Source organism: Thamnophis sirtalis, unplaced genomic scaffold (genome assembly GCF_051295495.1).
Source record: "Thamnophis sirtalis isolate CommonGarterSnake01/CBP01778 unplaced genomic scaffold, rThaSir2_p1.2 scaffold_6, whole genome shotgun sequence".
Classification (NCBI taxonomy): domain Eukaryota; kingdom Metazoa; phylum Chordata; class Lepidosauria; order Squamata; family Natricidae; genus Thamnophis; species Thamnophis sirtalis.
Window position 1 is genome coordinate 60,470,150 of NW_028261386.1, and position 15,876 is coordinate 60,486,025.

Sequence of the window (15,876 nt, forward strand, 5' to 3'; positions counted from 1 at the left end):
CGGCGGGAGGCTCTGCCCACCCGCTCGGACGCTTCTGCGCATACACAGAAGTGTCACGCGCGAGCATGTGCACAATCACGAGTGAATTGCTAGCGCCCGGATTTGCAACTCACCTCTGAATTCCATGATTGATAACTGTGTCCTACTAATTAACTAGCCTCCAAGAGTGAAATGAGATTCTTCTCCTTCCCACTAACTTACTGAACTAATGTTTAATCTGTTTCTGAGAGTCATATGCTGGTATTGAAATAAGCTTCTTGGATAACAAGTTGCCTCCTAAAAAAGCATATCAAGGTAGTGCTTGACAAACGCTACAATGACAGGAGTAGTCATATATTTCAATCTTTAAACAAATGATCATACAATAATTTTAACCATACAAAATTACATTTCTTAGCTTTTTAAAAAAAGACTAGAAATCCTTGAGTGATACTGTACCTTGACAGCCTCTAGAAGGCATTAACTGGAAGCCCTCTGGACAGGTACACTCATAAGACCCTTTGGTATTAATGCAAGTACCTCCACGACAAACATTCTTGTCTTCCTGGCATTCATTAATATCTGAAAGAAATCCAATTTCAGACAGACTGTTTTAGACGATACTTATTTTAGCAACATCTCTCTATAGAAAGATCAGACATACAAGAATGCTTGAGTGAATCACGTAAAAAGTATGTTTTGGGATACTATAAAGCCAACAAAATATTGACCTATCCTTCAAATGTTACTAAAATGTACTAAATTTCAAGCACTGGAAGCCAACAATTGGTGCTAATAATTTTCTAATAATTTGGGCAACACTGGAATACACATGCATATCATTGATGGCTGAATGAACAGTATTAGGATATAAATAGCAATTTGCTGACAGACTTTGTATGGATATATATAGGAGTCATTTATACAAAACACAGTAAATTAAATAAAGCATGATATTGGTATAAGTATATTTTATACAAAAAATATTTGTATTAGATAATTATATATAGAACTGCAAATGTTTATTGTTTTAACAACATATTATACATCTATATCTTGTTTTTTGTTGCATTTTCACTTTTTAAAAACATGTGCTAGTTTTTTTGATAATGTACTTTATGTTTTGTTTCCCTTACTGTTTTTTTTCCTAATATTATTTTAAAGGCAATAAAAATTTAAAAATGTGCTCATTTAAATTATATAAAGTACAAAAAAATGCTTAAAACAATATTTTTAAAATAAACTGAGAAAATCTTGTATCATATTTATAGAAGTTATGGCAAAATAAAATAATAATTTTATGTATGGCTCATTATATTACTTGATAATGAAGCTGAAATATGAGGGTACTATTATGATTTATCAAAGCTAAAGCTACTGGAGAGAAAATAGATGCTTTGGCCAGAAACCACTTACAAATTTAGATGAAACAATTATGAAAGAACAGATTTAATATATATGTAAAGAAGGATCATGTTCATAAATCCAGATACTAAATATATTACAATGATGGTGAACCCATGTAATCCTACAGTTGTTTTACTTAACTTGTCTTATAATTAGAAATGAAGGGGAAACAAATGGTATTTCATTTGTTAAGGGTTACAATAATATGAACATGCTATAAGAATGCCAGCAACATTTTAAAAACTATGACTTACATGTAGCTTTCCTCACCCCACCAAAGTATTTTAAAAATTGATTCAGATTGTTTGGAAACCATAGTTCGTAGACAACGAAGTTTAAATAAGAATATAATAGGGGGAAAGACTCAGACAAATTCAAGTCTCTTTTTATTCAGGGCAAATCTATCTATCTATAAAATCACTTGCCAGCAGAAAAAAAATTAAACAGAGCCCATATGTAACATATCTGACAGATGGAATGTCAACAAGGGAAGATAATTGTATTTATACAGAAAAGAAAACTTTTGAATGTCTATGTTCCACACAGCTGTTAAATGCTATAACCATTTCTCCTCTTATATAAATCTAAGTCATATAAGAATTCAGATTTCATGAATCGCAAAAGCATTTATGTATTTTTTTTTCAGCACTTGATCCCTGGCTAACAATGCTATATTTAAACCAGGCACAATTTTCTAAGAATATTTGTTTTGATTATAACATTTGGTAATTCACAAAATAGCATTTGGCTGAACTGTTCACGCAAACATGGTAAAAATGAAAGTTATGATATACCTTCACAATAGTCTCTTGCAGGTGACAACTGATAGCCTTGCTCACAAATACACCTGTAAGATCCAGCTACATTTCTGCATTGCCCATTTATGCAGAGCTGCTGCTGCTCCTGATGTTGACATTCATCTACATCTGCAAAGGATCAATAAACATTTAGGTAGTTATTTAAAATCTGCTCCCCACATCTAACTATTTAAGAGTTTTAAAATATGTTCATATAGTTATATTTGCAGAGTATTAAGAATTGAATCAAAACACATTACATTTATTAGCAATTTCAATATGGCTGTTTGATAGAGTAAGTTGTCTTTCCTGTATTAATTACCCATGTTGTAATACTGGCAGGTTGAAAACAGGAGAAATTGGATAGATGGATCTGGATATACATTACTATTATTTTTAATGAAATTGACTCCAATCATATTCAGCTGTTGCTCACTCATGAGTTTACAATAACTTTTTCCTTTCTCATACTTTAAGAACTGTCAGACATGCCAACAGTTGCATTTCAGCAGGAATAGTCATTTAAAAGCCACATGAAAAGTAGAAAAAACATATGTGGCTACAGGATGGTGCTGCTGACATACCAAGCAAAATAACTAGTTGCAGATTCATTCCACAAACAAAATGGCTGGCACTCACTCCGAGTTGAAACATAAGGGGGTAGAATCTATGGAGATAAGCAAAGTAATGTACTGTGGTGTTACTTGGGGTTTTTAAAACCGTGAATCAAATGGATGAGGTCCTTTGCAATTCCAGCTTTTCCACTTGTGGACTGGATGCCTGCCGTACCTGGCTAGAGAGGGACTTCAAATTAGACCATAACTTTTGGGGGAAGGTAGTGGGGCTGCAGTTGCAGAAGACCTAGGAGGACATAGATTACCTAGACTCATGGCAGTTCATGTTTGAACCTGGGCATTGGACAGAAACTGAATTGGCTGCTCTCACAGATGGACATGGATAGGACTTGGATGCAGAGAATAATACATTTCTTGCCTACCTAGATCTTTCATCAGATTACAGTACTGTAGATTACAGTATCCTTCTAGATTACTAGAAAGACATGGGAATTGAAGGCACACTGTTATGATACCTGCAGTTCCACTCCAACCTAAGCAGGCAGGTCCCTACAGTGATTGTGGGATGGAAAAATCGTGGGCCCTTTGTTATGGAAGGTCTTAGAATTTAATTTTTTTCTCTATTTTGTCTAAAAATTACATGAAACTACCAAAGAATTAGGTTTCGGTTGAGGTACGATTAATATACAGATATTACTCAGTTATACTTCTCCACCCTCGACTTGAGAGAGACAGTGGAAGTCATGATGTACCATTTGGAGGCTATCCAAATTTGAATGGGGAAAATGAAGCTTCACTTAAACAGGATGGAGTGGCTGCTGAGTGAGGAGCTAACTCTAAGTCAGTGCCATTTTTGACTCTTGATAGGGCTGCATTCCCCTAGAAAGGACAGGGGAAACTGTAGCCATGAGGGCTTTTGCCTACCCGGAGCCTTATTTGGAACAAGAAGCAATGATGATGCTCATACTTTGTCATTTCTAGATTATTATAATTTGCTCTACATGAAGTTGCCTTTGAAACTACCCGGAAATTCCAGCTAGTCCAGAACATGGAACTGCCATGTTATATCTCTACATGCAGTTCAAGGTGCTGGGCTCTACCTACAGAGCTCGGTGTGGCTCAAAATCTGAATATCATAGAATTTCCTAATAGTTTCTGTCTATCCTATTCAATAAATTGTGGGTGCCTGCTAAGGGTCAGCTCCTACCAGGAGACAGTGGCTATTTTCTAGTAGTTCATTTTCTTTATAATATCTTGCCACCAGAAACAAGGATGACCATGCTTAATAGCTTTCTTGCCATTAAATAAATCACATAAGTATTAGTCATGTCTTTACCTTCACACTGGTCTCCTGCTGGAGAAAGTTGATAACCTTGGCTACAAAGGCATCTGAAAGATCCCTCAAGATTTTCACACTGGCCATTTGTGCAAAGACTGCTATACTGACATTCATTTACATCTGTGAATACATAAGATAAATTTTAAACATTGCATTGTTTACTTAACACGATGTAAACATTTTCCATAGAATCTGTCAATAAATTGTCATCGATTTATTTCAATGAAACCTTTAGTCAAATTTCCTTTTATACTCATACTTTTGTTTAACTAGTAGGGATGGATGAATCTATTAAATCCCATTTATCTGACACTTGCTCTTATTCGTTATTTTTTAAAAAAGCACAAGAGAATCAAAGAATTAGAAAACATTTGTGTTAGTTCAACTCCTGGCATTTATAAGGATCCAAAACTAGGGCATCATTGATAGATGGGTATCCAGTTCTGCTTCAGTACATGTAGTGAAAGGAATGTATCATGTTACTGGTAATTAGTTTTATTCTCAGACTTTTTTCATTGTTTTCTTAATATTCAACTGCAATTTGCCTTCCGGTAATTTATATATGTTATTTAAAGTCTATCTAGGGATAATAGAGAACAATTCTTGGACTTCTGTATCAGTCTTTCATATTCTTTCTTTTGAAGAATGCTATTTACTCCCTTAAATATCTCTTCTCAAGGCTGCAGTTCCTTTAATCTCTTCTTATACCTTTCTAATTTCTTTCACCTTTCTAATTCTCCAATTATCCTTGTTCCCTCCTCTGAATCTAAGAGATATATGTACTATGATATATACATTTCTCCAAGCAGATGCATCTGTGTTTGCAAATTTCCTTGTGTACACATATTTTTGTAATTTCCTCTAATATAATACAATTGTATACATTATTTTATGTACATATACTAGATTGTTTCCATAATTGTTTTTTAAGCTGGCAAAGAGGATCATAAAATTTGGAGAAATGAATGTTCAAACTTATTCTGAAAAATTCAATATTTATTTGTTATTATTTAAAATATGAAATTGGATAAATTCATATTCAAATTCAGAGTAAACAAATTTCTCTTCTTAATCCTAACTCTAATTGTCACTTCCAATTCCCTCTGGAAACTTATCAAGTAAAAACTGAGGATAAATTAATTTATACTAGAACAATGAATTACAATATCTAGTCACTTTAGAGAGGCAAGTCTGTAAACTGTAAAGCTGTGTACTAGAAACGTTGTCTTTAAATATATATCTTCTACATTTTAAAAATGAAGTACAAATACTAAAAAATGAATGCAAACTCAATTGGTGCAAATTATTTGGAGGGGCATTTCATCCAGCATGAAGAAAGATTGCAGGATTTGGATTTGGCTAGTCCAGAGAAAAGAAGGACTAGGGCGAACATGATAGAAGTATTCCAGTATTTGAGAGGTTGCCACAAAGAGGAGGGGATCAACTTATTTTCCAAAGCACCAGAGGGAGGACAAAAAACAATGGATGGAAACTAATCAAGGAGAGAAGCAGCCTGGAATTAAGGAGAAACTTCCCAACAGTGAGGACAATTAACCAGTGGAACAACTTGCCTTCATCAGTGGAGGTTTTTAAGTCACAGGTGTGAAATGGTATAGGGTCTCCTGCTTGAGCATGGGTTGGACTAGAAGACCTTGAAGGTCACTTCCAGCTCTATCCTATTCTGATTCTGATACTTTATGCTCCTCTCCGATTTCTTCTTCAACCAGTGGTTAGCTTTGCCTGACTGGTAATTCTGCTCGAAATGTACTCTATGCTCTGATGGCACAGGAAGGGCCTTGACAGCATGATCCTGAATCTTCAAGAGGATGTAACAACACAGATTTTTGAGGGTTCAGAGTTCACTAGGTGCTCTGGCCATTTGGAAATGGTTCACACCACACTATTAATGTTACTCATTAAGTAAGATTTTTTTGTAGTGGAGAACCATAAGAAAAGCAAGTTTGGTGGGTCCCCACCCCCACCCCAAATGTCCTTGATATTTGTATTTTATCAAAGCAACTTTTATTTTGCTTTTAGAAGAATGGAAAAGTAAGTTTTTATAATGGACGAAAGTATATCTATAGGTGAAGTTCAGAAAGGCTGTAAAAAGGATGTCTGCTTAAGATCACAGAAAATGCTGAATAAGCCCCTCAGGGTTTGCCAACAAGGACTAGCACAATGAAAGACTGTACCAAGGAATGCTTGTCTGCTCTGGTTGTCATTTTCAAATGTTCCTTTCTGCTTTGAAAGCAGACATCACAGGATAAGATGCCAAAAGCCAGAGTCAGTGCCAACGTAATAAAATTATCTTTCCCTGCTGCCAGACACTAAAAGCCATGCAGTCGGATTCTAGACAATACCGGAAAATATAATTTCTTTTAGCTGGATTTTCTTTTCAGAAAACGATTTCTCATATGTTCTAGCTAATGTATTCAAAGATATACATTCTAAAGAAAATAAAGGATAGCTTTTTAAAAAAATAAGGCACACATTTTCTTCGACTTGTACAAAAAAATAGGAGTAGAGTGTTAAACCTGTGCCGAGCTGACTACATTGATAAGTAATAAGCTTCCATGCTCAATTCAAGGTGCTGGTTTAAAATATAAAACCTTACATGGCTTGGCACTCAAGAATCAATCCCATATAAAGTCTAGAGGTAGGAACTAGAAGGAATATTTTGCCCTTTCAAGTACAGAGAGGACCCTCTTCTTGCTTGCATTTCGCAAAGCGGTGAAAATATCAGCACATCTGGGTTGATAATGGGTTATGAGATCTTATTTTTCTATTCAATAAACTGCCTTGAATTATGAAAAATCTAACAATGTTTGAGATAGACAGATAATGCAGTTTATGTAACCAGACTGAAGGAGCTAGGCCAAGCTCCTTGAAATATTATTGTTCTTTCACTGTAATATATGAGCCTATGATAGAGGCATGGAAAACTTGAAGTGAAATGGCCGTGGAAAGGAGTCAAAGGGTAAAATATATTTCCTTGGTAAACAAGGAATTACATTCTGGCTTCAGTTTATTATTAATGACGCCAAGGAAAGATGTTTTTAGACACACAGGGCCAATGTCAAAAGCATCAACCATGGGTTTCTGCCTCCACTCCTGGATAAACAGTAGCATGACAAGCAAATGACTTGGTGAAAGTGCACATCAGATGAAACTAAGCAGGATCAGGGAAATTTCGAATGCAAAAATGCCACGACATTTATTTTGTTATGTCTTGATGTCTGGTTATTATGAAAGACGAGAAAGAGAAACAGGCTGTTATTGTTAGCAGAAGGCCAACATTTCCAAAAAATTTAGACCCATTCTGAGGTGCAGACATAATCTGTACAAGAGTGTCCTACATTTACTCCTTTATGCCTACAAATCTAACCATCTGCCGGGCAACTAGCCTTATCCTCCAGACCTTTACTGAAGCCCAAAGTCTGATGTCTGATCTGACATGGAGCAAGACAAGTAGGAGAATTAACTACATAACAGTTCCTGCCTTCTATGATGTGACTCTATGCTGTCAGACTCACAATGTCGGCTGTACGCTACATTAAATTTTACAAATTATTACAGGCTTATGCACAAGCACATGAATAACATGGTAGCTGCCCTTCAGATACATACATACATCATACATACATATTTACATACATAAATCTTTGTTCACCAATACCTTTGGACACCAGAAAACTAGACAGACTTTACTTCAAATTTCCCAGCTCCAAACTTTCCACTGAAAACTTGAAATATTTTTAGTAGGCTGCAGTTATTGTGCTTCTGGGGCATTTTGTGATGTTTGACTGCTAAATGTTATAGAACATAATTTATCTTTGAAAGTTATTTAAAGATTAAACTATAAAAGTTATTATTTGTTCCTATTTTTATATTCCATGCCTATTATTATTGTTTCAACTTTTTGTTTATTATGTTATTTTAATATTGTTAAAAGCTTTTTATTAAGGATATTAATATCCTTAAGGATATTAATATTAAGGATACAGATTAAATAAATAAGTGCAGTTCCCGGTTGCCTCCTATTTTAGCAGAAATGCAAAAGAATGTATTTGCAAAGCTGAATTCACGACTAAAATGGACAGGAAAAGTGATTATGTAGATCAGAGTATGGTTTTTAAAATTTTAACTAAGCAATAAAGTTTTTGCCCACCATTGGCTATTCAGAAATAGCACCTCACTAACTTAACAATAATATAATACAATTTTAATAATATTTTAATTTGACTCATTTTAATCTTTTAACCTGTTATAACTATTATTTACTTGTGCCTAATGTCACCTTGTAGGAGTGATCGGCTGCATAAAAATTTAATAAGCAAACAAATTTAATAAATGAACAAACAAGCCAATAAACAAACAAACAAACAAAGGCAACTACGAAGTGGAAAATCTAGATGACTTAAAATTGAGCTAAATTTTCTTGCCAATGAACTGGCATGAAAGTGTAACAAAATATGTTTAAATATAAACAAACAACAACAACAACAAAACCTTAGGAAAAACAGTCTATCCAAAATGTAGATACTAGGGAAAATTGCCTATATCCAGGAGAAATATGCACAAAAATATCTTCCATAAACTGAGTTATGTGCACTTTTTATCCTGATTTCAACATGATTTTAGGGGGGGGGAATCAAGAAAATATATACCATGACACTTTCCGTTCCAGGCTCTGAATCCATCTCTACAAGGGACACATTGGTAAGAACCAGGAGCATTAATGCACTCTGCATCTGGACATGTATGTGGCACTGAGCATTCATCAATGTCTATGAAAACAAAACATCAGTGAAAATTTTAATGGTAATTAAAGAATAAATAAAGATCAACACATTAATAGTATGTAGGAAGGTATTCAAAATTGGCGCTATAGACCAGATTCTTAAATACTGTAATACAAATGCCAGAGGTCCACTAAAATATATTATGTAATATTAAGTAGACTGTGCCTGGCAATTTATGGAAAGTGCAAAACATTTTGAATCTGAACTGAGTCAAATTCAAAATATACCATTTTGAGTTTCAAATGCTCCATCTTGATCACAAAACTCTTTTTCAAGCTAAGTTCACAGTTAAAGCGCCCATTTATCCTTTGAATTTTTCCAATTCAAAAACAGGGGATTCCCCTTCAAAACAGTTTACATTCAATTTGCTCACTTTTAGTGTTTAAAAACTAGAATTCCATCTCCATTAATCTATACTGCTTTCACAGTGGTCACAGGCAAGGCACTATTTCTTAATTTAATTCCATACACTCTAAAAGAATAAAGATTCTTCTTTGATTTCCATTGAAAAAGGGTAGTAAATAAGTTAATGGCTGTGTTACTCCCCTCCCCGATGTATATATTTACATATATTTACTTCTTACTTATAGATTTTAAAGATTTTAATTTCTTGTCAAAAAAGACATTAATATAGATTAATGATTACATAAAATTAAGAAATAAAGATGCTACGAATACATTCTGACTAAGCAAAATTATGTTTGCAAATGTCCTATTCTGAAATCAAGCAGAAGTTTGTCCTTGATGCTTCCTGGGTTTTTTTGTTTGTTTGTTTGTTTCAAAAAAAACCTGAATCTAAGCCCAGTGGTTTAGCAATAATGCAGAGAATATACATAATAATATAGTTACTTATCACATGAATATTAAACTATAGTCTTACCTGTTAAACCCTACTTGCATCTCCCACAACTCATTTCCATTAAGATTTTTGTACAAAGCATAACTTACCTTGCAGATAAGAGACTTATACAATTACATACAATTCGAGAACAGATTAAGAGGGATAATGGGGAATGTCATGAATGAGAAACACCAATAAGGAACAAGTAGTTACTATCTAGGATTGAGAAGGCAGGTTAATTCCAAGCAAAAAATAGGGAAGATAACTTCACATCTGCAACTTATTGAGAGAAAAATGTTCTATCAGCAACGCAGCAAACCCAGTGGTACATTGTGCCTAACTTCCAAAGTCAGCCTTCTCAATCAATTAACAAGGAGAGGCTAAACTCTTCATTGATTCATTATTAATGAATATGTTATGCTTCTCCAATAAAACTATAGGATGTTTAAATCTATTTCTTGGTGTCCAGCTTTCCACTTCTATTACAAGTATAATGGCAACATTTCCACGATTTTCATATCTACACCACATAGACACAGCACATTTTAAAATCCATTTTTAAAGCTATTTGAACTAGAAATGATAGATTTAAATGATTAATATATTCTTGATAAAAATGATATACTGTAGATACTGTAAAGACAATGAAAATATGAAATCTTCAAGTAAATTTTCATCAGTTTCCTATTCAAAACCAGGAAACTTCATGCCAAAATCCAATTTCACATGTTTTTGTGGTTAGATGTTTAGTTTCTTTGAAGTTGATTTTTTTCTGCCAGTATTTTGTTCCAAGTACAAATGGATTTTTTGGTATGTAATTCTTGCTATTATATAACCTAAAGTAATTACCTTCATTGGAAATAACAACCTTATAAGCAATTTCAGGACAGAAGATTAACAAATTAAAAAGATAATGTGTTTCCTAAGGCAAAGCCATTCAATTGTTTATGGTTTTATAGAGTTTATATAATAAATGAAATCTATCCCCAAAACACAGATAGCACTGAGGCTACTGATATTGTTGGCTGCCATCCATGCTGATTCTGGAAGATCTGCAATTTGATTTTGTAGGTGTGTCTCATGTTGTCCATTAGGCTCTCAGTCCTTCCAGAATTTTAATAGATTAAGAAAGCACATACAAGAAGACCTTAGAAGATTGGCAGGCTTTCAAAAAGAAAACTGGCTCCAGAATTACTTTGAAAGAATTGGCCCTGGAGGCATTCTTCGAAAGTAAAAATGGCAGGTAATTACATCCTAATACTTTATTTTGAACTATCTCTAGTCACCCAGGAAAAAGGGAAAGGAAAACTGAGGCCATAGGACCTAAGGAGCATTCTGATATGGACTATACAATCCTTATGGCTTAGCATGTGGAAAGGAGAGGAAAGGTTGCTTTGCTTGTGCTACTCTCAATAGCATATGGTCTTTATTTGTGTTACCAGAAGGGAGGAGAGTGGCAAAGTATGTGCTGCAGAGCAAATTCAGTTCTTTCTTTACTTCCATTGAAATGTTGCAGGCAAGTAGGTAACAAAGGATTATGATGTCATGATACACATTTAATTATGTTTTTGTCATCTTGGCTAGTTATTGACATTTCTAATGACTTAATTTTCCTTGAACTCCCCCCCCCCTCTGGAATTATAACATAGTTAAAGCTAAGTAGTCAGGAAATTTGTTTAGGGGACATTAAAAAAACCCACCTTCACATTGGCCCCTTCTGTTCCTCTGGAATCCCCTGTCACAATATTCACATTTATATGAACCAATGGTGTTTTTACATAGTCCTTCTCCACATGTATCAGGCCTGGCACATTCATCAACATCTAAAAAAAACCAATTTTGTGATAATTTTAATACAAACATTAAGCAACAATACAGCAGGATAGATAGATAGATAGATGATAGATGATAGATAGATAGATAGATAGATAGATAGATAGATAGATAGATAGATAGAAGGTAGGTAGGTAGGTAGGTAGGTAGGTAGGTAGGTAGGTAATAACCAGGCAGACAGCAGACAGATACAAACACCACTCATAGAATACTAAATCCATGGATTATTTTAGATCTTATTTTTTAAATTTAGAAGAGCTGGGTCCTTGCAAAAATATCATCATATATTACCTGTAACTCATGGGTCTGTTCTGCAGTAGCCCCAATTTGTAAACACCTTTTTTGCTACTTGGGTATCAACAGAAGTTGCCATGACTAGGGTCTGTGAAAAACGCTCCTTACTTAGTTAGAAGTATATAGATATACTGTATATCTATAATGTATATAAATGTCAATAACTCATCAAGAGTTTCAGACAAGAGACTTTTCCAGCTTATCTAGAAATGTCAGACAATGGACCTGGGACTTTCATATACTAAGAATATGATCTAACATTAAGGTATATCTTTATTCTTTGTCTTTTTTTTTTTAGCAAGCTTCCTATATAAAAGGAAAAATGTAACACCTTTATACAAAATAAAGTTGATCCTGGGTTGTTGTTGTTTTTTAAACCTAATGATAGGCAGTGTTCTTTAAAATGAATTATAAATTTAAAATAATGAAAATAATAAACATTAAATGTTTTGAGTTTTGCTAAATGAAATGTTAACTATATTGCTCATACTTGATCTATCATTATTTCAATATCTCTCATTATCCCTCTTTTGTTAGTGTTATTTTATACACATAGATAGAGATAATATCAATAGAGAGAGAATAGTGCAGAATGATTGAGTTATACTTATGAGGGAAAACAATGCTAAAATAAGATACAAAAATAGTCAAGTCTTGTTATATCAACATATACCATATATATTAATGTCCATATTAGGCATCCATTTTTAAAAGTGATTGTATCTTGGTGGAAACAGAATGAAAGAAATACTCCAACTTTGTTGTTTTATATAGAGAACTTAACAATGATACCTGGGACAGATGATTGTTTCAGGTCTAGCATGTAAAAACCCACATTATTAGACACAATTTTTGCAATTTCTGGCAAGTGCTTGATCCGTGTTCAAAATAACTTTTCCCAGTAAATGTAATTTTGATTTTGCGGATCTGGGAGTATCTCTCTTTCTATATTATCCCTCAACATCCTGGGCAATGTATCCCCAAACCAATAACTAGAAATTGACATTCTCAAGCACCATTTCAGCAAATTGCATAGATATCCGAAATGAACCAATATTTACAGTAAACATTGTTGTTGCTATTTAGAAATTATATTAACTTCAGAGTCTACTGAAGAAAATACTTTGATTGGAACCCCTATTCTCTCTGTTCTTGTGCTTCAGATATTACCATAGTTCTTATACCAACATTTTATTGTCAAGGAAGTACAATTGTTCAAATATATATTTGAAGTCTGTATTGTGAACAATAACTTTTCCTCTGTAACTGTGATCAAATATTAACTACCACTATAGTATGGCATTGTGCAGCATTTTTTAGGAATGCATCTATTCAATCAAATTCTTTCCTTCTAACTTGTTTTCTAATCACACCAATATATTTCAAATTCATGCTCTTGATCATTAGCCTTAAGGATTAAGAAGCTGCCTCATATAAAGCTCAGTAATTACCAACACAATCTGTTCCTTGTTCATTGGCCATGAACCCAGCCTGGCAAATACACAGGAAGCTTCCTTCTGTATTTTCACAACGCCCAAGGGAGCAGAGATGAGGAGTCTGAGAACATTCATTAATATCTGTAAAAGAAATAAAAATATATTAAGACTCAAAAACACCCCAGACTCTTTACATTACCATCGCTTCACTCCCCGTTATGTACTTAAGGACCTACTTATTTTTTAAAAAAAATCTTCAAATGTGTTTACATAAGATTTTATATAAAATTTGATTCAAAAAATATAATTACCAGTTTTGGGGCATTAAGTTTTTTGGAGATGAAATCTACATTTGCTGATCTTTTAGATGGACCATTATATATTTATGAATATGAGGAGCAAGCATTGTATGCCCTCAGCTTGTACAATCTTGTAAGATTGCTCTATTTTACTTATATAGATTTAATGTTAGATTATATGAGGAATTTAAATATTGAGTTACATTTTTTGCAAATATCCTAGTAAACTTATCATAAAATTGCTTAGGTTTGTATTAGGATTCCAAAATGATGAAATTATGGAATTCTTGAGTGATTTAAGAAATTTCAATTTTCCTTCCTTAAATGTGTAAATCAAATTATAATTTTGTGTCTATAAAGGAAATCAACAAACCAAGCATGCCATATATAGAAACTCAGGGAAGGATGATGGGAAAATAAATTAAAATTATACCATGTGCCCGAAAGAGAAGAACCATTCTTATTTGCTATAGTCACAACACAGAAATAAATAGTAGTATTTTTCCAGAACCTTCTCACATGCATCATGTTAGCAACTGGGATCATGGAATGTAGATTACCAGAACATTTTGTTTGTTGATCATTAAGCCTATATCCATCATAGCATAAACAAGTGTATCCCACGGGCAAGTTAATACAATGTCCTTGTCCACAGATGTCTGGGTTGACTGTACACTCATTGATTTCTAAATGAAGGAAAAAATACTTGCAGTAAACCATTTGAAACATTTCATCGTATCATCAGTTTTAAAAGAAGAATAAAAAAAACCATAAACTAACTAGGATCAATTCGGATTTTTAAAAAAACGATTCCACAGCAAAGTGCAACATAATATAAGCATCTAGGTAAATTCCTGTATAGGTCTTTTTTCCTGTTGTTGCATTTACACATAATCAGGGATGGGCTGCTGGGGATTCTCAGGGGGTTGGGAGAACCTCTAGCTAAGATTCTGTGCAGTTCGTAGAACCCCCAAATACCACTGCTGGATGGTATAATTTATTTACATGTATAGTAGTGGAAAATAGATTGTCTAGAATATGTAAGACCCAAACCACTCAAATACACGTATGTGTTTCTCCCTCTCCCTCTATGTGTGATGTGTGCTTACAGATGGTCCTTACCTTATGACCACAACTGAGTCTGGCAATTATGGTCATAAGTCATGACGGTTGTAATTATGGACTCTTCTTGCAATCTTTTATGTAACAATCCTAAAGCAAATGCTGTGGTCATAAAATGAATACTATGATCATAGTGAACCATTGTTCTCTATGGAGTGGTTTTCTTTCTTTCAAAAAATCAAATGTAAACAGTTCCACCCCCCAAAAAAATATATCAAAAATTGCAGTCATGTGGGATGTTGCAAATGGCCATAAATGCAGATTGGTTGCCGAGCACCCAAAATGTAGTAACATAAAGTAGTTTTGAGGGATCTGTTGTAAGTTCAAATGATCACTAAGGGACTGGTCATATGGTGAGGAACACACACACACACCATTGCATATGTATTGAACATAGTCCTTAATGAAGTTTAATTTTCTAATTTGTGATTTTTATACTTTATTTAATTAAACATAGAATTTAGATAATAATTATCCAATGGTTAACTTTAGAAGCATGTTGTCCTAGGCACTAAAGGAGAAGGAGGTTTTGTGAAAACTTAGGACAGAATAAGAGTATGATCATCTTCTGTACCATTTTGTTACATGCATATGTTAATAAGTAATATACAGTAATATGCTAATGAATATCTGCATTGCAATGCAAGACCCAATTCCTTGAGATGAATATTAAAATAAACTACATGGGTAGATATGCATTTTTAAAGGACAAATCTGAAACCTCTCAAACAGAATCACTGCAGCTGATATATAAACTTGTGAAATCATTTCAGAATATAAGAACTAGCAGGAAATTGATCTCTCCATCTAAATCCTTCATTGGATTGAAGCACAGAAGCAGGCATTTACACAGAGCATTCTGTCCACCTAAAAATGAATCCTGTGAGTTCATTATTTTCTTCTGCTGCTCTGTACTTTCTAAGATGCGATAATAACGTTCCATTGGTTGTTGTAATATGCACCAATTCGTACCACCAATGATTTTTGCATCATACCTGTAACTTGAGTTGGTGCTATCACTTGACTAGCACTTGAAGTAGAGACATCTGGTCCAACTTCTACAGGCAGCGGAGGAGAGGTTTTCTCCACCACTATTGAGTGAAAGAAAAGTATTTCTGTATGAGATAGGCATTCCTAAAAATATAGACAGCT

At 33.9% G+C, this 15,876-nt stretch overlaps 1 protein-coding gene across 2 annotated transcripts in view; it reads right to left on the reverse strand.

The window, feature by feature from the left end:
• The window catches only part of LTBP1 (latent transforming growth factor beta binding protein 1), a 208,087-nt gene that overhangs the window by 38,059 nt on the left and 154,152 nt on the right, over positions 1 to 15,876 (reverse strand). Inside the window, exons 13-20 of one of the 2 annotated variants that reach the window (XM_014058956.2) lie at positions 15,720 to 15,815; positions 14,163 to 14,288; positions 13,319 to 13,444; positions 11,441 to 11,563; positions 8,765 to 8,884; positions 4,095 to 4,217; positions 2,181 to 2,312; positions 439 to 561 (exon numbers count right to left, since the gene is read on the reverse strand). In XM_014058956.2, coding sequence (XP_013914431.2) covers positions 439 to 561; positions 2,181 to 2,312; positions 4,095 to 4,217; positions 8,765 to 8,884; positions 11,441 to 11,563; positions 13,319 to 13,444; positions 14,163 to 14,288; positions 15,720 to 15,815 — 969 coding nt within the window. The remainder of the gene's footprint in view (positions 1 to 438; positions 562 to 2,180; positions 2,313 to 4,094; positions 4,218 to 8,764; positions 8,885 to 11,440; positions 11,564 to 13,318; positions 13,445 to 14,162; positions 14,289 to 15,719; positions 15,816 to 15,876) is intronic. The other variant, XM_087717961.1, reaches the window with a different exon arrangement.